This window comes from Rhopalosiphum padi, chromosome 1 (genome assembly GCF_020882245.1).
Source record: "Rhopalosiphum padi isolate XX-2018 chromosome 1, ASM2088224v1, whole genome shotgun sequence".
Taxonomy (NCBI): domain Eukaryota; kingdom Metazoa; phylum Arthropoda; class Insecta; order Hemiptera; family Aphididae; genus Rhopalosiphum; species Rhopalosiphum padi.
The window spans coordinates 63,397,916-63,424,535 of record NC_083597.1 but is presented as its reverse complement, the minus strand read 5'-3'; the positions used below and the strand labels follow the sequence as shown (position 1 = coordinate 63,424,535).

General features: G+C 25.2%; 1 protein-coding gene across 2 annotated transcripts; it reads right to left on the bottom strand.

Moving 5' to 3' along the window:
• Positions 1-1,919: 1,919 nt before the first annotated feature.
• On the bottom strand, positions 1,920-26,318 carry LOC132917662 (ribosome-releasing factor 2, mitochondrial). 2 transcript variants are annotated; one of them, XM_060978503.1, is made up of 15 exons: positions 26,299-26,318; positions 8,304-8,434; positions 8,028-8,141; positions 7,805-7,957; positions 7,574-7,744; positions 6,828-7,096; positions 6,545-6,766; positions 5,768-5,899; positions 5,501-5,671; positions 4,431-4,533; positions 4,218-4,364; positions 3,183-3,370; positions 2,419-2,514; positions 2,199-2,345; positions 1,920-2,132 (listed from the first exon to the last, which is right to left on the bottom strand). In XM_060978503.1, exons 2-15 carry the CDS (start codon positions 8,431-8,433, stop codon positions 1,962-1,964), a joined length of 2,214 nt encoding a protein of 737 aa, XP_060834486.1. In that variant the 5' UTR covers position 8,434; positions 26,299-26,318; the 3' UTR covers positions 1,920-1,961. The 2 variants fall into 2 exon arrangements, with proteins under 2 accessions (XP_060834486.1, XP_060834487.1); XM_060978504.1 differs by lacking the exon at positions 26,299-26,318 and adding an exon at positions 8,563-8,796.
• Between the last annotated feature and the right edge of the window lie 302 nt (positions 26,319-26,620).

Below are 26,620 nucleotides of genomic sequence, written 5' to 3'. Positions count from 1 at the left end.
ACAATAATACTATACGGGTACGCTATTATTATTTATTAGCTAGATACCTATACGCCTTAAAAGTTAAAATGTAAATAATTGTAATACCAAAAGTAGACGCGTTGGTACTTCAATACTTATAGGCATACCTATTGCATTGATATAAAATGTGTTGTATTTCTGTTACAAACTTTTGAAATCATTTTTTAATTCCAATCTCATTCAAAACTCTAAGACATACGGCGTAAGAGAATATATTTTAACATCTCTGTGAGAATATTATAGTCAATTTATTAAGTTTTTTACACTTATTAGTTAAAAATATCTATTTGCACAAGAACGAATTGTTTGTACAAAAAAAAAAAAACTGTATGTCTGTATGCAAGATGCAACAGTTAGTACGTACCTAATATTGTACGTAGATATTTCCTACGTAGGTACCTACCAGAATACTTGTACTATAATACTATATTTTAAATAAATCAAACACACTCCTAAAAGTTATTCTAAATAATTTAATACTCATATTATAATGTAAGAAATATTCCGAGGACCCGAGGTAGATAATAATATGTCGTACGGTGTAGGTGTGAAGTCCTGACCTGGCGATTATTCCTCAGCGGGGAGCCAATTTATCGCCGACTACGAGGTACCATTGATTTTATAATACCTAGTATACTCATATAAATTTTACAATCAATAGATGTAAATACTAAATACTCATGAACTCACCTCAAAGACTCAAAAGTCAAAAGAGCTACACTTAACATGGTATTTTCTTGTAAATTACAACCAAAACCATTCCTAATTAATAGGTAAATATTTTTGATGATGATTGATTAGACATGAGTGATGAGTACAATAAGTCATGACTCATAAGCATAAGTTATAGGTGTATTATTATGTTTATTAATAAACAAAAATTATGTATACAGCTAAATAGCACGAACTTTATATATTTTAGTTCGTGATAGTGTTTGTGAAAAACTTACAATTATTCAACTGATTGCTGTCGTATATATTAATGCTCTGCGCCTCCGCCCCTCTTTTGTACGCGGTCACACCCATTAAACAAAGATAACACCTAATCATTATAAATTAAGTTTAATGTATAATTACATAGTCGAAGGTCTTAAACTTGAAGGCTAAATTTTTTATTATTTTTTTTTTTGTAGATATTATCGTTACTCTTTAGTCAGTTTAGTCTTCTTAGTTTATACCTCATGATCCTAGCTCCGAGACAAAATAGTTGAAATATAAAAATTTCATTATTGGTCAATTGTCACCAAGTTGAACTGGTTGAAAGACATTTTAAACAACATTCGAAACAGACTATTTTTAATCTATTCTATGGTCTTTCTATAGTCTTAACTCCTAATATCTTAAATTGTCGTATTGTGATTTGTTATACATGCACATTAATTTGTGATAGTGATTGTCCAGTAGGTACCTATTTAACACTGTAATATTCGTAACCAATAAATTAATAATGTTTGTCATTTGTAGTATTTGTACCATTTAAAGAGTGTCAGATAGGTATAGGTAATTGTTCCATTAATTTTAATTGAAAGCATTTACGTTTATTGGCACATATAAATATCTAATACTATAGTTAGCATAGACATCTATTCTATTACATATTTAAAAAATATATTATAAAATATACAACAGATTAGACTTTAGACTAGGAGTTAGGAGAGTAACTTTTTGGAAAGTTTATTGTATAAAATCAGCATCAAATCAACATAAAACAATTGTAAAAATTGATTTTCAGTGTTGACTGTGATTTGCAATTACTGCAATAAGTTATAGGGACCATTATTTGTAGTGTTAATTTTTCTTAAGATTATAAATTGTTCATCTTATGAATTTTATTTAAATCAATAATAAATATTATATCTTTTGCATTAGGTGACTGATATAAAATACATTTTTACCAATACAAAACAACAAATTTTATTTTTATTTTACACTATATGCAATTAAAATGGATAAAAACCAGTAATATTTTTAATTGCTTCTCCTTCATCTTTAGCAGACACTTCTTGATAAGAATGAAATTCCATAGAAAATGATGCAGTACCTGATGTAAATGTTCTAAGATCCTTTGAATAACCTAATAAATCTGCTAGAGGAACTAACGCATTTATTACCTAAATTACAAACCATAAAAATAAATAATAGAATAGATTATATAATTTAATATTTTATTCTATTACTCGATAATTTGATCTAGTTGAAATATCTTGAATCGAGCCTCTTCTTCTTCCAAAATCCGAAAGTACAGCAGAAGAATGATCATCATCAGTCACGACTTCAACATTCATAATAGGTTCGAGTAAAATTGTATTAGCAGATTTCAGTAGCTATTTGAAATAATAAGCATTAATAGAAATCTATTGAAAGAAATAAGTTAAAATCAACAATGAGATACCATACTTTTTGAACACATTGATTTACAGCTGAACTTAAGACAGTATCTGATGTCCCTTTGCCAACTTCTAGCCAATGAAGTACAAAACGAACATTGATTACCTTAATTATAAAGTAGACAAATTATATTAATATATAAAACATATAAAACAATTATACAAACAATTTTAATTTAATTTTAAAATAAATTTCATTAGTATTGTTTCATACATTCACGTTAGTCAATTCATAGTATTAGTATATTAAATGTAAATAACACAATATTACTATTGGAGTATCTATCCATTACAGAAATTAGAAAAATCATACTAAATTTTCTTTATAATGAGGTTTTATAATTTTATAATTTTATAAACCATTCGAAAAAAGAAAACATTAGATATTTAAAATCATAAATGTAACTTCAAAATAAATTTATTTAAAATCTGAACAGTTCATTTTATATTTTATTCTATAAAAAATTTGGAATGATAATACATTTTTAAACATAAACTGGTACCTAAAAATAACAATATGTAATCAATGATTTAATTTAAGTTGTTAAATTGAATGATAAATAATTATCCTTCAGTTTTAACCTAAATTTAATAATTATAAAAAAACTGTAACTGTATTTTCTATAAACAGCATCACTTTAATACACGTTCATAGTAAAATATAGGTTCTAAAAGTATTATAACATATAATTTAAAGTACCTTGTTGTAAGTTTAGGTAAAAATAAAGTTTAAAGTAATATTTAGATAGTATACCATATTTTTTAATTACTAACAGGGCATCCAAGTTTGGGACCATGCGCTAAAGCAGCTTTTGCACTTGATGTTATAATATTTAATCGGTTTAAATATATAGCTGCTGTATTGGAAGCATTATCTGGACTCTGATCCAACGATAACATTTTTTTATTAGTTTCATGTTTTAATATTGACATCACTACGTAAACACTATGTGTAGTTGAACCTAAAAAAAAAGTATATTAATTATATATTTTTTAAGCAATGTATAAAGCAAAACAATTAAAAAAGACATTGTTCTGTGTTTTACTAACATATAACATCACGTTACATTTTATGTTAAGAAGAATTAATTTAATTCTGTTTTTTTTTAATATTAGAGTAAATTGACATAAGTTTTTTTTTTATTTAAATTTTAAAGTGTACTAAAAATTTCAAATTTTAGTCAACAAAATATATGAGTATGACATCATCTACTAATTTTCTCAAAATACTAATCAAACTATTTTGCTTTCTCCGATCATAATACCTTTGAAAAATTTTACGCTCTTATTAAGTTGTTGATAGTCTGAGTATCTGTCAATGAAACAACTATTTATTTACTTTTTTGACTTGTCTATTATTCTATACTGACTCAAGCTTTATTTTAGTTTAGTGGTTCTCAACCTTTTTTGATTCATGTTGATTTATGTCACCTAGCCACTAGAATCAAACACTACATCACCCTAAGGTTAGGTTAAATATAATTTCAATTATAGTACTTCAAGTAAAAATATTATTTTTTTAGTCTATAATTCCTTTACTTTTAAAGAATTTCATGTATAATTTAAATATTTTATATTGTTAAGCATAATATAATGTAAGTTATTAATTAAGATAATCATTTCGTAATTTTGATAATTGCATACAAAATACAATTATCTTACTTAACACAAACACATTGAGAATGAAAGAAACTAGTATGTTAATATTTCCTATTTATTACAAAATACGAAATATCTTATAAAAAATACTAAATAGTAATCATTTATCATTCATAATATAAAAATATAAATTGATTAATAATAAAGTACCAATTTTTAAATCAAGTCTATGACTTTCTTTTGCTTCTGACATTAATCCTTCTTTGTACGAAATTTGTGGACGACTAAGATCAATATCAATTTTAAATTCAGTTTTTATCCGTTCTCCAATTACTTCTAAATGCAATTCACCCATGCCTAATCTGAAAATGAATTGAATTTATTCTAAGGTATTTAAAATAAATAAATATTAATATAATTTACCGGCTAAAATTGTTTGACCAGTTTCCTCATCATATTGAATTCTTAAGCTAGGATCTTCTCTATGCAACTGACTTAATGCATTATCCAAAGCTAATTGATATGCCTAATAGAAATTCAATCAATATATATATAGAATAAATATTATTCAAATAAAATTAGAACAGATAAATATATTATAATAAGGTATATCAGCAGTTCCCAAGCCATGGGTGGCGGCAGCGTGGAACTGGGCCGCAGACCATATAGTATTAATATTACTAATGTAAATATTTAAAAAAATATTATATATATTATACACATATGTATATGGGTATGCTATTAGTCATTGGTAGGCCTCAGAGATTTTTTTACAAAATTTGTGGTCAGCAAAACCATAGGCATGCGCAGTGGGGATGCCGGGTATTCCCTGTGGGTCTATGGAGCCAGCTTGTTATTTGTTTTTACTTTTTAGTAAGGAGTTTATAAACATTCTTATTTATAAAAAAACTTTTGACAGACGATTAGAACTATAATAAAATATTACATAAATTAAATTCATATTAATATTAGTAATAAAATGCAAAGTTAAAATTATATTGACTATTATTTTGAGAACTTTGTAGTTATGTAATACATGTTTTTAAAAAAAATTCTGATTTATGTTTTTTTTAAAGGAGATAAAAATTGAGTTATTTTTAAATATATTGCCATCCCCTGCAAAAAAATCTGCTCACGCCTATGAGCAAAACTAAACAGATAGGGAACCGCTGAAGTAAATCATGAACCATGATTAAAACATTTAAAACCAATGTCAAACAAAAAATATTAAAAAAAGAAAATTAAAATCATCTCTTTAAAATAAAATAAGTAATGATAATAGTGATATCAAAACTGAAATTTTTAAAAATTAAACATGATTAATGATTTTTATATATGTATTTAAATATCATTATTATTTTAAAATATAATATAATATATTATAAATGGTAATAGTATTACTATTATGAATATTAATAATAATAGTATCTACTATTACTACAATCAAATCTTTTGTTCAATCTTTTTCTGAGAATATAAATTAATTAATTTACTTGAGACGGTGGTTCAATAGAACAAAAAAAAACTGGATCTGGTATGCTCATTTCAACTCCAAGCATTTCAATAGATTCTTCTTGGGTCATTTTTTTTGATTTTGACAACTTTGTTAAAGCATTCTTTACTGCATTGTTACTGTTGGAAAGTAAATCTCCACAAACAGTGTTCTTAAAAAATAAATACAGTTAAATAAAATAATAATATATTAGTAAAAATTTTATAAATTAAATAAATTAAAATGTATATTATAAAAAAAAACATACTTTTAGTCCTGTAACAGCTACAATATTTCCAGATTCTACATTATTTACTTCTTTATAATCATCAGCATAAGCTATCATAACACGATTAATATTTTCAGACTTGGATTGAGAAGCATTGTATAATTTTTGACCCTGAAAATTGAAATTAAAATACATTAATAGTCAACAAAAACCAAAAAAAATATATTTTAATGGAAAACAAATAAACTTTTGTTTTTTAATAAATAATTTTAAGTTATTTAATTAAAGAATAAAAATACTGACTAATAATCTATTTAATAATTACATTATTATGAGGTTTTCTTAAGCTAGATCACTATAAATATAATATTTATAGTGCCTTTTGCTTGTGATAATTTGAATACTAATTAAATATCCTAAAAATATTTATACAGTTTTTTCTTTGTAACTATTTTTCTTTTCTTAATATATGAATAATAAGGTACATTTTTTTTTCCAAAACTAAAATTTATCACATTTTCAGTTTTATACATAATATTATGTTGGCTTGAAATACTTAAAAAATATGAAACTTAACTTTATTCAGATATACTTATAAATTTACAAAAAAATCTAAATGCGAATATGTCTAGAATTTTGGGATTTAAATAGATGATACATTTTAAAATTTAAATAAAAGGGTATTATAACAAATGATTATATAATTACTTTGAAAGTGAAAAATCTGATTTCTACTAGGATATATTTTTATTCTAGTTGATTAAACTTAGAATATAATTATACAAATATTTTTATTATGAAATTAATAACTTTTACCTTTTCTAAGGTACCGGTATAAATCCTTAAAAATGTAACAGGCCCCTTTTGTTTTTCATGAACAATCTTAAACGCTCTAGCTGACATAGAGGTACCAAAACATTTAAATGGATCTAAAGTAATACAGTCATTTGGTGATGGTAGATAATCTATAATACCATCCATAAGTGTTTGCACACCAATATTTTTATAGGAACTACCACAAAATAATGGGACACCTTTCTAAAAGACAAAGTTATAACAAATTAAAATATGCAAAAATTAAATTATTCTATTGGCATACTTGTGATATACACGCTCGTCTAATAGCTGATAATAATATATCATAATCAATACAATTAACATTATCAGAATTTAAAACAATATTAGCAACCGTTTCATCCATATCAGCTAAATCGCCAATAAGTACCTCTCGTACTTTACACAAAGCCTCCCATTGTTTAGTATTATCTTCTATAGGAGAAGAAATTACTTTTTGACCATTATCGCCATGCCAAGTTAATATATCCTTTTTGAGTACATCAATTAAACCTATAAGTCGTCCATTGCTTTCTGAAAAATAAAATTATTATCATTAACAAAATACAAAATACAAATAAATTATAAATTAAATTAAATAGGTAAATTATTAATATTGTAATATAATTTTTTTTCAGAAATAAGAGAATAAATCATTGTATGCCTAGGGCAATTAATTGCTTAATAGTAATATAATAAGTATTGATTAAAAAAATATTTTTCAACTGGGTGGTTCTTTTATCAAACATAAATTATTATTTATAAATCTATCAACGTTTTTAAAAATAATATTTTTTATCATTATAATTTTTTTAATTTTACTTGTTGAATGATAGTTTTCATTTTTAATTTCAAAAATTACAAAATATTTTGCAAATTCATTGATACATAAATATTGAAATTAAAAATGTAAGTTGTCATTCAAAAAAGTAAAAACTTAAACAATATGTATTTTTTAATTTCTTAAACACATTTCAACAATTTTAGAATTTTATACCAAAGAAGTCTCACCTCTGACTGGTATTTGTAATTGCAATGGAGTAATATTAAATTTTGACTTAAGTAAATTAATACACAATGGCAATGAAGCATCTGATCGATCCATTTTATTAGCATAAACTATACGAGGTATCATGTACCTATCTGTTTGACGCCATACAGTTAATGTTTGAGCTTCAACTCCTAAAAAACATTAAATATTTTAATATATTTTAACAGTATCTTAAAAAAAAGTTAACCAACCAGCAGATGAATCCAGAACAATAACTGCTCCATCTAGAATATTTAATGTTTGTTCAACTTGCATTGTAAAATCAATATGTCCTGGAGTGTCCACTAGATTAATATTGTGTTTTTTCCATGGCAAGGTTACAGCAGCAGAAGTAATGGTAATACCTGTAGAAATATTTAGTAAGTGAAAACAAATAATTTTAAACCAAGATTGATAAAATGTTTATAGTTTTACCTCGGTTTCTTTCTTGATCCATATAATCAGTAACTGTATTGCCGTCGTGTACTTCTCCCATACTATGTATTAAACCTGAGTAAAATAACATTCTTTCAGTAGTGGTAGTTTTACCTAAAACAAAAATATAAAGTTTGAAAAATTAAATTATGTATTAATTTTTGAAATAAATATCAATTGTTAGAAAATAAGTTATATAATAATAATCAACAGTTATGTATATTATTTGATATATCAACATTCCGAGGACTAAACATAAAATAGTTAGATATTTACCAGCGTCTATGTGTGCTAAAATACCAATGTTTCTTATTTTTGACATTTTATCGATATTTTGACAATAATAACGTCTCATAATATGTTTGAAGTATACATTACGATGTATACGTCGATGAAAAAATAACATTCTAGAATATAAAATAAATTAATAAATCAATAATGTTCACAATTCTATACCTAAATTAGTTTAAACTTTAAAGTAGGTATATATAATAATAATTTTAGGTATTTAATATGAGCATTATAATCATAGTACTTGCTTAATTATTGTGTATAGCTGTAATTACATATATATTATGTATTAAATTGTGAGGTTTCTTTAAAAACTGGATTTGAATGAATATGTTTAACTCTAACTTAAAGTGCACTTAGTTACTATAAAAAAAAATAATTAATAATGTTAATATAATATAGTAATGATACATTCAGTTCAACATTTTAATGCTGTGGTTCTGTACCAGTAACTCGTTTCGGCTTATAAGGTATCAACTATCTATTTTTTTATCTGTTAATTTAAACCTTATCAGAAATGTTTTTCCTATCACATAATTTAAAAATGATAAGATATTTATTGTTATTTGATAGTGTTGTATTTGTATTTTGTGGTGGGCCCGTGCGCAGAGTTTTATGTGGCATTGTGGCCCTTCACATATTTTAATATTTATGGTTATAACTTCTAGCTTATAGATAAATTAATGATATAATTTATTATAGTACCTAAGTACTTCAGGTATTCATAGTTTAGAAGACTTAATAGTTAAAAAAAAAAAAATTTTGAAAATATATTAGAAAACTGCAAGTCAGCAGTGTCATAAGTTTTTTTGAAATCATCAATTATATTAGTTTGGTAGAATTAACAACTAGTTTTGCGATAAATCAATAAGACTTGATTTTTAAGATTATCTTAAAGGTTGTCAATTCGAAGGAGTTATGATGAATTTGATGAATTTTAAATATAAATCTTACTAAAGAGAACAGAAATGCAAATATGTACATGTAAGTACATATACTGTACACTTATAAATTTAAAAAACATATTATTTATATCTTATAAATTTATAATTCGTTCTTTTTATTACTTCATTCTTGTGTCAATCGTCTAGATAAGAATATGGACCATTTAAATTAATATTACCTATCAATCATATCTTACGTGATTAAAAATGAAAGATACCTATTCGATTTATCGCACATGATACAAAAATATATATTACAAATTTTCAAACGAACCAAAATTCGTTTAAAATAATAATAAAACCAAAAAGATAGGTATATTTGTGTAGATATGTCTAATATGTAGTACCTATGTATCTACCTATACAGTATACATGCAACTATGCAAGATATGGATATTTGTATGGTAAGTACATTGCTGCTGAAAAAACTTTATGTTATTTAACAAAAAATAAAATAAAATGCTTACAAAATCTAAACCCTAATTATCGTTATTCACTATTCAATAAAGTTATTAGCATAATTTATTTGATTTAAATTTTACTATAAAATTATAATCAAATATAAAATATATATTTTTTTTTAAATAAAATATAAACTTGATAAAAACCGTCAAAATAATATTTTTAATTGTACCTAAAAAAAAAGGATAACGTCTTACTAACAATAGAGTTTTGGCAGCAATTGGTTTAACCGGTCAATTTTGCTCATGCATTCCCTCTTTGAAATACAAGTGGCCAAACCTGATTATCTTATGCTTTACTCTTCACTATTGTCCTTTTTTGTTGTGTCAAAAAACGTGTTTCGGAATATAAAATGGATTGTGATTTATTATATATAGTCCGGTTATTTTATTCAGTTGTATGTTTTTTTTATTATTCATAACAGCTAGTTCTAAAAGGATGCTGTGTATACCGACTGACCAGGACCACCTGGCCTTTTAAAAAAAACTTGTTGGGGTACCTATTCCTATCTAACCGTAGTTATTCAACGGTTAAAAATCGTTATAACACAGATTTTAAAATATTTATCAAATATAAAATTGGATAATTTAATAATTAGAATATTTAATATTATATTACTTATATATTGTATACAATTAAATATTATGTGTTATTAATATTATTATTTAAATAGCTTATAACTAATTTTATTACTTAATAAATATAGTTACCTATTACTTATTAGTAATAAAGCAACAAGTTCAAGAACATTATAACCGAATAAAGATTAAGTAAAGCTTGATAGCTTTTTGAAAAGGGCTTCTAGTGTGGTCAAGGAGAAAACCTTTGAAATGATAAAGTTAGTATAGAAAGGTATATGGTATATCTACACTTAAAGCTCAGGGATTTAACTAACTTGGAATTACTCGTAATTATTAAAGGACTACCTAATATTTTTGAGTTCCGATCATAATTTTTTGAGCTGGAATTGTTATAGTTGATTATTCATATTTAAAAAAATCATATTAGTCTGCATTTTATATCCTTTTAAAAATTTTAAATTACTTACAATGCATTTTTTATACCTATATTTAATATTTATGGTACACAAAAAAAGTAAAATCTGTTGTTTTTAGTTGCATTAAGAACTAAAATGCATAATTTTCTAATGTAAAATAGCAATTAGTTTATTAGGTACTTGTATATTCGTGTTATATTTAAATATAGTTACATTTTGATAATTTGATATCTTAATACTTAATTTATTCATTGCGTGCACTATTCATAGTTAGATAGATAGTGAAATAAAAATAAAAATAAAAAAAATATATTATATACTTAATATTTATATTTTTATTTCACTATCTATCTATATATATGACATAGGTACCATATGGCATACAGTGCTTCAATAAATTATATATCTATATCTATATTTAAGTCTTGAATTAAATCTGTAAACTTCACTTTAAAACCTAACCTTAGAATTGTTTCCCTAATATTATGATTGTTCGTTACTTTTTAATTAAAAATAATAATATAGTATAAAATTGAGTCAAGCCGGTAAAAATCGATAAAAAAAACCAAGTTCGATAAAAGGGTATATTTTGACTGTCATATTTTAATTTATTAATTTAAGATCTTTAGCAGGGGTGGCCAACCAGTCGATCGCGAGATGAATTTGAGTCGGTACAGATATCGAATAAAAGAAGTGTAACACGCATGTACATATTTAAAATATATTTTTTGTTTATTGACAACCTTTTTTTTTCTTGGTCGACAACCTAGAAAATCTCGGAAGTCGATTGCAAGTCTATTAAAGTTAGCCACCCTTGATCTATAAAAGTTAGAACATGGGTCACCAAATGGCGGCCCGCGGGCCGCATACGGCCCTCGAACACATTTTATCTGGCCCGCAGACAAATAATAAATAACACATTATTACGATAACATTATATGTGTTATTATTGTAAATTATTGTAAAATATTATTTTTGTTAAATATTATTGGTTTTTAAATAATGTAAATTGTACTTAGAATTTTGATGGCCCGTGAAAAAATTTCAGATCCTTAATGTGGCCCTTCAAAAATATTAATTTGTTACCGCTGAGTTAGAATAATGGTCTACCAAAAATACGAGTAGTCATTCTCTCCTGACTTCAACTTGTAGGTATATAGTATTCAGTCCGTTTATTTTGTAAAACGAGTAGGACAAGTAGGTTTATTATATATGTATATATTACCTAATTTTATAATGATATATATCACATTGTGTAACATATATTTGTTATTTTACATTACTGTAGGCTACGATAATTATATACAAATAGATTCGTCAAGTATGTTTAGGAAATGAAAACTACTTTTTTTTATAGTAATTTGTTATCTCGGTGATTCTTTGAAATTTTTGAAGTGACTGAATCGAAATTCAAACAAGTAATTTTTGAGTTATTATATTTTTGTTTATAATAGCGATACTCATCCTTTAATGGTTTTGTACTTTTGTATAAAAATAAATATAAATTAGGCCTGCCTATGCCTTATATGTAATATTTAGTCTAGAACCTACTGAGTTATTATTCTCGGACAGTTTTTATGAATTATAAATTATAATATATTTATAATAATAAGCAATAATTATAATTATTAAACCATTACGATTTACAGCCCCTTTATTTTCTAAACCTATATTATAATAAAGTAATATAAGTACTGTTAGGCCTTAGTGCTTACATGTATAACATCTCGAAAAATATCTGATTAAATTACAAATCTAGGTATGATAAAAAATGTATAGATTCTATTAAATAATAAATTACAGTGAAAAGGGTAGTTCTCATTTCAAAAAAAAAAGTTAAAATAAAAATGTAAGAGGTAAGTACTTCCGTTTCAAAAAAAATCATTAAAGTTATTATGATAAACTATATTATCTATATTAATAGTTGTAGATATAAGTACTTTATTATTTGAATAACTTGTTTTATAGTTAATTAACAAAATTACATGTAATATCATATTATAATATTCATTACTAAATATTATTAAATAAATGTTTAATATATACATTACCTATACATGAATATATAATCATAATGTAATATTATTTATCCTTCAACTTCTATTTTATTTGTGAAATAGATAACAAAAAACAATTATAAATATAGATGGTTTCTGGAACTGTTTTTATGCTTAAATCTAACATACTTTTCAACCATTTTAATTATTTATTTATGAACAATTATTACTTGAGCTTATGAGTAGTTCTGTAAAATATTCAGAATTTCTGGAAGTATATAATATAATATAGAACTTCTTTTTATAAAAAAAAAGCCTGGAATTTAACATAAAATAAAACCAACTTCTGTTTACATTATATACAAAGCTAGAAATGGCGTGGCAGCGGGGTGATGGATGCAGTTATACGGTACTACATACAGTAAGAACGCGTACGTATATATACAAGACGGGAAGAGTACATTAAAGTTTGCCAATTAATTAAGGGTCGGAGTACGGCACGACGGCAACGGGGTGCGTAGGAGGCGGAGGAAGCAAATGACGGGGCTGGGGGGCGGGACGCCAAGGAAACCCGCGATGAACACAAGTGTGTATACTCGTATAGTTACAAGTTGGATCGTAAATTGAAATTTACGGAAACCGGCGGCAGTAAGGGAAAGCCGAAACATCTTAGACACCCAGTATCCTCTTTTTCTCTCTGCTCGGTCTGAATGCCTTCTGCGCGTCCCGTCCCCTTCCTTTTATGCGCTACTCAACTACCCTCCCCCTTATGCTTCACCGCTGCCCGTACAACAGACTTCCATATTTTGAACCTCTACCACTCGAGAACGTCTACTGATTTTATTTTATTTCTACTCTCTTTATACCACACGAGGGGTTTAATGCCATAAAAATCTCTTTCCGCTTGCGTTCGTTACGGGGTCGTAATCATTTTTTTTATTTTATTAAAAAACAGCCCCCTTTTCAGACGCAATAAAAAGCTAACTCTTGGCGGGGAACAAGGGTATATAAGTACAGTATAAACAAATGTCGTGAAGAAAATGTTTTTTTAATGTAAAAACTATCTCGGTTTGGACTTATTGCAACAGTTCAATAGACGTCTAAATAAATAAAACAATACAATTAGTTTGCCACGAAATCATATAAAAATTCTATAAATCCTAATAACTTCTTTTTCTTTAGGACATTACACTATTACAGATATTTCCAAGGATTATTGTCTATTATTAATCAAGTCTGTATAAGTTTATGTTAAGGTTAATAATAATGACTATTTATATTTTTAAACAGTTCTACGAACAATATAATTATATTTTATATTCCACAATACTATATTAGGTATATAATATTATTAACTTAACAATATGCATTAAGGCAATAAGTACATAATATTAATAAAAGTTAATTTATTATCAAAATAATCATAGTATATAAATGTATAAAAATACATAAAATACATATTTTTAAATCTTAATAGAATTTAAAAATATTTTCAATTTTGAATAAGGAATATATTTTTGTAGAAGAAATATATCAACTATAAATAGGTATGTATAATCTATTTAAGCAAACAAAAACTATAAAATGACTAACCACTTTATACTTATAGTTTATTCATAGATACGAGTAAATAAGACAATACAAGTGTAATGAACAAAAATAAATATCTATAAATATTATCAATGTATCTACATTTTGATTTTAATACATTTGATTAGTTAATTTATTTAAAAATAAAATTGGATTTTATATTAACACCGTAAACATTGTTTTTAATATTAGTTGATTTATATTCGTTTACAAAATATAGTTATTTCAAAAATTTAATTTTTTTTTAAAAAAGCTAAAGTGTTACACAATTATTTTGTCAAACTATTTTAAATTGTAATACATTATAATATTTTATAATAATATTAGGTTAGAGTATCAATTCTTCGATTTAATGATCTAATAATAATAATTACCATTTTACTTTAATATAAGTAGGGGTAAGGTTGGGAAAGGTACTCAAAAAAAGTTATCATTATATATGCATTTAATGTGTCTAGATACAAAACTAGATACAAAAATACAATATAGATTGTGATTGTGATTTGTGAATGTAGAAAAGATACAAGATTATGTATCAATTAATATACAAGGCACAAGATATATGATCTTTTTATATTTCCAATGTAATTCTATTAATTATTAAACGTCTATGCACTAAATTGTCTATACAAATAAATACATAGTATATAATTATCTGTACCTTTGATTTGATTTTCAATTTTATGTGGAAAGACCTACATGCCCTACATGGTTACACTCATACCTAGGTAGCGGATTAATATATTTTGAGAATGAACATTCCAGTTGAATGCTTATCTGTATTACTGTAGATAGGTATACATATACGGACACCTTAATTTAATTTTATGTTTTTCAAATTATCTTAAAAGTTATAAGTGTTATAACATTGTGTGGTAAGTAATTTTTTTTGCTATCGTTAATTTCGGCTCGATTGCACCTGAACAATTTTTCGTAAACATATTTGGTACAGGTATCTGCGACGAAATTATTTACAAAAAATATAAATAATACAAACATAAAAAAAAATCTACCACAGTTGTTACATTTATTTTAAGTTTTGAGTGTCCTGCAAATCAAATTTAAATGTTTTGGTACTTTTCAGTACAAATGTTTACAATAATATTATCTTGTATCTTTTGGAAAAATAAGATACATGATACAAGATACAAATTGTATCTTTAATATTGTCCAACCCTGAATGTAGATAAGTACTAGATAGAATATTATCATACCTATGTCAATAACTAAATCAAGATTTTTTTTTAAGAAATAATGAAAATCTAAAATAAGAACTATAACGCCTAGATCGTCAGGTATATGTACTTAACTTTCTATTTAAATTTATTATTTTATAAATATTTATAATTATATTTTAAAATTATAATTTTAATAACTTATAATTAATTTACAAAAGAAAACTATTTATGTATCAAGTCAATTGATACAATATATTCTTATTAACCTATAATTTTTACCTATCAATTTAATCAAATTAATATTTTGATATAATATCTACCTACTACATATAATATTCTCAACCAACATTAGTTATTCAAATTTAAAAATTCAATATTTTAACGTTTATGAATACAAAATAATATATTTTAATCGTTTTATAATATTTGTAATACATTTGTTAGTAATTGTATATTTTTAAGCACTAAGGAAAACCATTCGAATTATACCTACTATTCTAAAAATTACAATGTTAACATAAATGTAGACAGTCACAGATTATTAAAGTATAATAAAGTTAAGTTTTCTAAATGTTGGAGTGTGGTTAGAAAATTAATTTTCATCTACCTACCTAGTAAAATGGTCGCTTAAGGTTGCGGCTTTTGTAAACTTTGACAGGAGTTCGAATAGAGTTCAGGACTTATGAGGCATAGTATTTTACCAAGTTCCAAGTATTTTCATTATATGTTTAACATGAATACGTCATTATGAAATAAATTTACAAAATAAATCTTATATAATTTTTTTATTTGTGATTAAAAAAAAAATGAAATAAGTTTTTTGAAATTAATTGAGCAAAATATTGTAGTTTAATACTTTAATGGTACTACATTGTCTATACTATACAGTATACATAATGCGCTGTATTGAAAGACAATTTAATTTAGTAATCAGTAGGTATACAAAGTTTAAACAAATTAGGTGTTGCATTTTTATATTACTGGTTGTTATTGCTGCCATAATTGTTCGTAATAATTTTAAGTTTTTTTTCGTAAATTAAAAACTACTATAAATCAAAACGATATGGGCATATGGCGTTTTAAATTTTCAATGTTTAGTGATAACTGATGAAGTTTTAATTTTTAAATAATATTATTTGTTTTTTATTTCATCAATTTTTTTTCTGAAATAACTAGTTTAAGTGTTTATTATAATAAAAACACAAATCCACTCAGACACTTACTGATGGATAAATAATGTAAATATTTAAATGACGAACACAATTTATGATGTTATCCAAAATTGACTATACGTCAAATTAAAAAAAATGCGTTTTTACTAAAAAATAAATCATTATTGAATGAAAGAATACTTAATATTTTCTATTTTGTCAAGTGCTAAAATTTAAAATTTGTATGTTTTAATTCCATACAGTATCATCTATAATTTATAAATATTTAATTATGAAGGGATTGTTTTAAATTTGAATTTCAAAACATCAATGATTGGTTTCCTTTTGTGTTATATATAATAACTTATATAATTCATAAATATCAATACGACAGTGACAATTAGATACGATAATAAATATCATAACCCTATATATAATCATATCGATATGTATGACATATAAATATTGCTAACATAATTATTTTGAATAAACTTAAAATACTATATATTATAATACGAATAATAATTTTTCTTCGTTCTACAATGTCCCAATAGCTGAAAGAATAGAAACTAAAAACACTTTAAATAATTATATTTAAAATTACAGCTTGTATAGGTTACTAAATCGTTTATTTTAATAGCCTAAATATGTCAACTAAATAAACGCCTGTCGAGAGGTTTGTTTTGAAAACGAATATTTTAAAATGCAGATGAGTAAAACCTTTTTTTTGAAACCTGATACGGTAGATATTAAAGGGAGTTTTTAGTTATTAATTGTATTATTGTTTTAGTATTGCTATATTAAGGTAGATTAAATATTCCCTGTTCTTCTGAACACTTATGAAATCAACCCTAATAAAAACACGTACGTGTACTTAACATATGAGACGAAAATAATGTTTAATAATATACATTTCATAAAAACATTAGTCTAAATAGTTCATTTAAAATGGGTTTCATGTAGGCAAACATCTAAAATTTAGTATGATATATTACTAATTAATAGTGATGTTCATAAAATGAAGATTATTATAACATACTATGTATAATATTTGGCTGATTAGTTGTTAAAAATTTAAAATGAATAATAATCAGTCAATCTACTCAGTTCTTAATCAGAACTAGATTGTTCTGAATTAATCAGAACTGCAATTGAAGCTTTTATACTTATTGTTAAGCATTTTGTAAATTGTCGTATAAGTAGTTGAATTTAAAAAGTAGTTAATAGTAGTTTATATGTATCGAGTACAGAAATAATTTTAATGAAAATTAAATTAATAAAATATTATAGTCGTAGTACGACACTACGTTGTTATACAAACAAAATGTGTATAGTATCTAATGATTATCGATAACTTATAACACAATGTTATTTTATTTATAATACCTACATATATATTTTACAATTCAATATAATAATGTATAATTGAACATTTTAACACCAATTTAACAATTTATTTAAGTGTATAAAAATGTAATAATATTGCTAAAAATGAAATGACGTAAAAATACGAATATTTTATATTACGTAACTTGAAATTATTAAAAATTGTAAAAATATAATAGTAGGTATATGTAATACAATATGGTTTTAGAAAATTAATTAGCAAACAAATTTGAATTTCATATGTGTGTGTGAAATACAAATCGAGTCCACTACCTTGATATCTTATATAATATAAATTCTGGTTCATAGCTGTAATTTAAATGTCGCCGTTATTAAAGTAACGCCTTTATAGTTGGCCGCTAATTGCTAAATCTGCGTGTTTATTGCATTAGTCGGTACTTGGTAAATATTGGTAGGTAGTGAATTTTTGTTTAAAACTATTCAGACACATTAAAATATTAACCTATTTATTAATTAGCGGTCTTTTTATCGTTGCTTCACGATGCATATTCTTACATACTCATATACTCTACATAATATTTAATAATGAATTACCTACAATATTATATAGATACTAAATTATCTATCCCAAAAATATTATGCACATGCTTATAAACTGTATCTTAATAGTTATTATTACGAAACATAACATAATTTACTGATTTACCTACCTATAATGATTGCAAGAACCCTATAATTATAGTCTTCTCCCAAATATCTGCGGTAACATATTATATGTTTTCAGTTTAGATGCAGCAGTGATTAAATTGGGAAAAAATTAGAAGGGAGATGCAAAAGTGTAATAAACATCTGCGTATCTGAATATTTAAATGTCTTATTGATAGAATATAATCAGAAGGGGTACGCATAAATATTTTTTACAAGAGGGACTCGGTACTTTTTCAATTCGAGTAATGTAGTTATTTAGACAGCTGCATCTAGCCTATATATATATATATATATATATAATATATAGCTTAAGCGTAACAAAATATATAGTTTATACCATTTACGCAGTTATATACATATCATATGTGTGACTGTTCGTGGCAAAATGTCTGTTGAGTTTATACAGGCAGGTATAAGGTGTACCTACTATGTATATATATATATATATATAATATACGCGATATACATATATTACATACCTACACACAACACACATATATTATATACAAATGTACCCTGTAAAGTTTCCTGAAGTCACCGTCGTGGTCGCCGACGACGCTTTCGTCCGGCAATACTGTACACAGCAGCAAAGTACCTATACTGTACACTATATATAATATATATATATATATACTTTCACCGCCAAAAAGACCACCGAAGCGCAGGGTGGGGGGATCTTGTAATTTGCCACATAAATTAAATCTGATTTAAATTTACCGAATGCACGGACAGAGCCAGCACTGCAAGCAGCACGTCTGTGTGTGCGTATATTATACCATAAAGTCATAGTCAATGTGTGTGTGTTTGAGCGCGCGCGCGTCGGACTATACTGCAGCGGGCGATGTATATACATCGGGCCCGGTGGTGCTGGAAAGCTACGGAGGGGGTGGGTTTACGTAAAGTTTAAGGCGCGCCGGCAACTTTGGAGGAATCTTGTCTATTATGAAATTGTCGAAGTTGTCCGGTGAACGGCCGCGGGGCCCTTTTGACCAGCGCGCGCGCCGCCACCCCTTTCCCACAGCCGCCGCGCCGCCGTCCCGTCTGGTTGATTGCTCGGCATTCCCGTGTACACCGCCGCAACTTTAATTATTCGCGTTCACTTTAACGTTAACAAACTCCTTAACCCGCCGTGATACACGCACCCGCCTCACCCCCTCTCCTGATGTCACCTACAGTTTAATCTTGGACATTGCCGAACTTAAGAACATCCCCTCGCCACCACACCCCGCGACCTCATGCCCCGCCGCTGAGGCCACCACCGGTAAGGGGTGTATCGGGAAATATAGCCTTTCCCATTTCAATAGCAATACCGCCGTCCGTGTTTATATTGTTGTATGTATATTGTATATACATATATATAATTGTATAGACGAGTGAATAGTATATACATTAATATATATGTGTATACCGATAAAACGACTCTGACATCTTTAGGTGTTCAATGAGTATTTAGGTTCACTGAAAATTAATTTACGGCTTACGACGATGATTTAATCAATAATTATTATTATGGTTAGACTATGTAACGCATCTATTATTATGTAAAACGGATTAGTGATGGTTTTTTAAATATACCTACCTTCGATGTAATAATATAATATAATTATTAAAGGTATAGTTGGCTCGTGATTTGTTCAAATAAATACAAAAAAACAATAAACATCCTAATCATTGTATCGTTTTATCTTTTATGTTTTCGATTCCATGCCAACTGAACTTTATAGTTTTATAATGATAAAGCAAATTTTAAGTATAAAATAATATTGTTTGGTGAAAGAAAAATTATTTTCTTTCGTTGTGATCATCGTCACTGTATAAATATATAATATACTAAGCATTAGACATTAGTTTATGAATTATTGAACTATAATAAAGCTTAAATATTATAAAATTCAAAAGAAATTTACTAGTATTGATCATAAATTATTTTAAAAAGATGAATAAATTTGATATTAATATTTAAAAAATTATATTATAGAAATGTATAGTAGGTAATTAAAAATATTTTAATGTAAGTATAATTTATTCATTTTCATCGAATTTGATTTTTTTGGACAGAGCCATATTACAAAATGTGTTATAAATTTATGATAATTTGATATATGTCAAAATTTCTTAACCCAGACCCGTACAACTTTTGATTTCTTTTTAAGAGCAGAACCGGTGTAGCTATTGTAGATGAATAATGCGCTAACTGCAACACACGTAAATTACAATTTTTGCAAAAAATTTTAAGTTTAATAATATTTTCTATTGGCTTTTGACACCGAGAACTTGGCTTTAATAAAATACGTAAATAAAAAAAAAATAAATATTTTTAAGAATTTAAGTATATTATAATTTATAAATTATAATATTATATAACTTTTATGATGATAATAATATCTATTCATTAATTATGCCACTAATTTCCCTCGTTTATGCTATTTCAAATAAACAGTATAAGTATACCAATCATACTGCAGTATTTTAAGTTTATCTATAGCATTTCTGATTATTCACATTTCAAGTATCGGTTATTAGTTATCACTGCTATTAGAATAATATTTTATTTTATTCATTTAATGGACCAATCACGGGTGACTAAATTATGTTTAAAGGAGCATTATTAGTTCACAATTGATTCATAAATGTTAAGGTTCGTTTAGTGATTGTTCATGCAATCCGGCATAACTGGGTTTGATATTATATTAATCATAATATTTTACTTATTTCATTTGTATTATTATTCTATGTTTTGTTTAATACTATATAATATATATATATATAACTTTCTATGTAATATAATATATTGTGTTGTTTAAGTACCAAACAGATACATTATTATTATTTTATTACCTACTACTATTATTATTATAGGTATTATGTTAGTTTCTGCACTATTTATATTCTGTTAATATTATTGTCTTTCAACCTTTGAACTCTAATAATTTCTTGGTTATATATATATATATATTTATAATTGCAGTAGAGTTATAATAGTCTCGTACTAAAAGCTAATAATAATAAAAAAAAGTTTATCATGTATAACTATATTCTATGTGTGTATAATGTTTATATTATGTATATGGTATCCACATTAATTATTATGTCTTATAAGTTATGATATTATTTATCCTCTTCATTAAAAAATTTAACTACGTTTATCTATAATATAATCGTAATTTCATTTTAAACGTAGTACAATATAAATAATAATGAAAGATAAATTAATATGACGTGTGTATTAATATATATATATATGTATAATATTAACGTTATGTAAAGTCTTAGTGCGTTCAGTTTCAAAAAAATTTAGTGGTTGTATATAAAAGGACTAAGGACAATTACTATTATATATATATATATATATATATTAATTTAAACCTAAAGGATACTTGGGTCATTTAAAAAAACCAAAAAGTAAATATATATATTTTTATATACTTTTATTACTTATATTGAAATATAGATAAAAATATAAGTAAAAATTGAAACGGTTTTCCATGATAATTAATAAATATCGTCATCTATAAAAGTATTTAAAAATAATTAAACAAAACTATAAATATTTTTTTGATGAATTATCGATATTCACCAATATAATATTCGGAAATATTTATCAGAATTTATAAGTTTAATGAAAATAACTAAAATGATTACTGAATTTGGATAGAATCGTGATGAATTCAATTACGTCAATACTCATTATTGTAGGTACCTTACTAATTATTAAGCTATTACAAGATTTATTTTCTTTATTTTTTTCCTTTGATTTATACAAAAAAGTTTTAAATCGGCTATTGCGAATAATGGATATAATATAATTTTATCAGAATAATAGGTAATTAATTATTGCTGCACATAACGTGTAACTCAATACATTAGTTTGTTGAGGTAGGCTGTTTATATAGATTACATAAGCATAATAATTTAGTTATTATATAATTCTTATAATAATTATGTTATATTTTAAATAAATTATAAAACTTACCAACACCGTTAATACATGTAAATCCAGGTGTTTTAACGGTCTTGCACAACTCAAACAAAATTGTGCGACACTAATATTTACAGACCCTTTAGAAACAAATAATAAAAGGGTGAAAAAATATTAATAGGGTTGGTGTACCAGACTAAATGGAGTGGGGGTAGGCTTCCATGTTTTTACCACCGTTAGAAGAACACTGCATGGGGGAATAAGTCAGTGACCAATCGATAGTCGCCGTTGGAGCTATAATCGCGACTGGAGGGGTTAGGAAAAACATATCAATCGGCAGATCCCTTCCCTTGACTAAAAGACCCATTGATGATGCAAGGAGACCCCGACGTTCCTTAGAAGACCGCTGTTCCATGTAATCGAACAACGATTCAAAGTACACACCACAAAGAGATATCTGCTGCTGCATTATACCGGAACATATTATGATATTATTATGAGAGACTACAAAGCCAAGACAATCGGACCGTAAACACTGGCCGCCATCTTTCGACTGGTTTACAGGCTAATTAAATATAAGTCTCATTTATTGTTTAAAATTAAAATTCCAACTACTGTATTACTTTCTTGAAATGTTAAGAAAACTAAACGGCGAAGTTCTCAATACGTACCTAATAAAATAGTAATAGCTTTTATTTTGAATCTATTAAGTCTAAATATGTTTATAGTAAAAAAACACTATTAGTCAATCTAAGATTGAGATTATTAAATAATGATAATGAGGTATTGAGGCAATACATTTATTTTTTTATAAAAGAACTAAAAAGGAAAATATATTTTTATGTATATAACTATAAAATAAATGGTTAAATTATTTATAAATACGTATACCGTGGAATCGGTGTAATTTAACTAACTGAAATTTATTTATGTTTTCATAAATTATGATTATTTGTATAGGTATGCTATTATATATCATTGATTATAATTTATAGATACTTTTATAACCTCGATACTTACCTTAGACTAAATTCCCGAGCACAATGATTTAATTATCAACTTTTAAAGATCAATAATTTATTTTATAACATTTAAAAATGTGATATTTAAAATAATTTATTGTTAATTTTCATTGCACGCGTCGTATTTATTCTATTTTTTTTTTTACTTTACCTAATGCATAGCTTTATAACCAAATGAATTGCAAATACAATTTAATTAACGGTCACTGCTTCCGAAATTGTGAAAGATCAATAATAATAAAAAAAATACCATTAAATACCAATAAATAATATTAATAATCTATGACATTTTTATCCAATTATTTTAGGTTATGACAATGTAATGAGAATATAGACATGTTTTATCATTAAGAGTATAATTGTACAAATAATGAGTAAATTGTTAACAAAACTTATTTATTAAGTACTTTGTATAAATAAAGCGATCCATTTAATAAATGTCATAAAAATGATATTGCTAACAATATATTATCGTTATCACCTTTTACATTTTTTTAAATAATAATATGTATTTTTATTAAATAGAATTCTATTGAATTAAATATTTTTTGGATTGCTTTATGATACATAAAAAACGAAATACACTAAAAAAATATTTTGATCAGGAATATGAAATAAAAAACGTATACCTACGTTCAAAAAAATAAAAGCTTAAAAACTTATAAAAATATATTTTTTTTTATGTTCTGCAATGCCATTAAACTAATAAAATAAAAACATTTTCAAAATCATAAGTATAGATACTTCAACAGATCACCACAAATATCAGCCATTTAATATGTTATAGGTAGATACATATTATTTATTTATGTGGTCTTATTTTTAATTAATTAATTTATTATTGTATAAAAATATTGTACAATATAAAATATTATTAAAAACCTTAAATTTAATCACCAAGAATGTATTTTTGTCCATATAAATACTGTAGATTTAACATAATATTATTTTATGTTATTATATGAATTGGTATATCCAATGTGAACTTATAACCATTTAGTAATAGCGTCTTGATAGTATTCAATTCTGCCGTTAACTTTAGAAATCAGAGTGATGTAGTAAAGTTTTACAGCAATATATTGATTCATACACTATCACTTTAACTCAAAATTCATGAAATTGTTAAGTATTTATTGTTACTTACTATAATATTTTAAAATCTCGTTCAATAAAATATAAAAATGTATTTTTTAATAATAAAAAAATAATTATTAGGTATTAGTGAACTAATTGATAGTCTTTTATGTACTGTTAAAATGTAAATAGTTAAAAAAATACATTTGATACATTTCTTTGGTTATTCATGTTTTACTCGTTTTGATATTATGTCAAACATTCAAAAATAGTTGATGTATCATTTTTTTTTTTTTTTACTTTTATTAAAAGATTTTTATATCATATACGAGTAGGTATATCTAACATGTAATTATACTACTAAACTAATATATTATACTCCCAATCCCGAATCTCAATTTTATTCAATAACATTTAGTAGTCAAATGTTTATTTTTACATTATACATACGTAGTTTATCAAAATTGATTCTCTGTACAACTAAGTAGGTTACGAAAATAATTACTGTTCAATAATTCATTTTATCTAAAGAGCTTGCACTGTTTGTTGGTCAAGTTATAATAGCGAATATGTGTATTGATAAACATACCGAACGAATTACTACAAGCTAGTAATACATTACTCTTGTATTAAACAACCTTAACATCTAACGACCTACCCTATTTGGAAGTTTTGTACGTCGTTTTGAAAACCAACAGCAGGGGAGGTTTTTCTTTTCAAAAGATCCTTTCAGCTTTGTCTACCAATGATTTCGTATATACATATGTATTCTTTAATGTCTGTTTAAGGGGAGATTTTTCCCCACCTCAAAAAACCAACCCGTTTTTAATTAACTGCTGTGCACACAAACATACTGCTTGTAGCAGTAGATATTACGTTCATCAAAACTAAATTTCTGTCTAAGGCGTGCTATTATTCCTATTGAACATGTAATCCGTTTCGTCAGTACAATATGTAAACACTAATTCATTTTTATGTATACAATTACTCTTTCATAAACTAAATGTGAAACAAATTGATAAACATATTAACATATCCGTAGTATAAGTTTTTTTTATTCACAGAATAAAATTAATACACATTAATTTTACTACTCACAATTTGAAATAAAATATTTCAATTAAGATATATATATTTTATAAACATTTAAAAAAACTATAATTCGTGATAAACAAGTGAATGTTACCAAAATGTGACTGATATTACACTGAAACAAAATTTTACGTATTAAGTAGGTAGTTGCACTAGCTGTTATTGGTGTGCTTTTTTCAGTATTTTAGGTAAATAATCTATTAAGTCATTAAGAAATAATATACTCAATAACGAAAGTAAGTCGTTCTTATGTACTCGTATTATAAGCTACAATTTATAAAAAAAATAATTAAAAAAAAAAAAAAATGTAAAATTAAATTATGTTTTCATATAAAAAACACTATAATACCTAAACACCTACTCGTCTCTTTAAAATAACGTAAACATTAAAATTTAGGTAATTTAATTTAAAATAAACGAATAACAGAGAAGTTAAACTATTACATACTTGTTCTGTTATTCAATATGATACATCAAAATATTATAGAATAGTACTTACTAAAATAAATTCCATTTGTGATATTGAGCACCTTATACATAATTGTTAGTTAGATATTCGTTATTTTATTATATTATATGTTTTATGATTAAAATAAAATATTTTTGAAAAAATTGGATTTATTGATGTATCGAATTAAGTTCTGTAAAAATATATTTGTAAAATAATATTTAACGTAGGTACAAAATTATTTGATTAAAATCAATTTAATTGAACGATTGTGCAAAATAAAATTAATCATGTGATGTACCAAAACTTTAGGTTTTATCGACAACATTATTCTCGATGACTATAATATTCTATTAGTGATGATTTTGTGCAA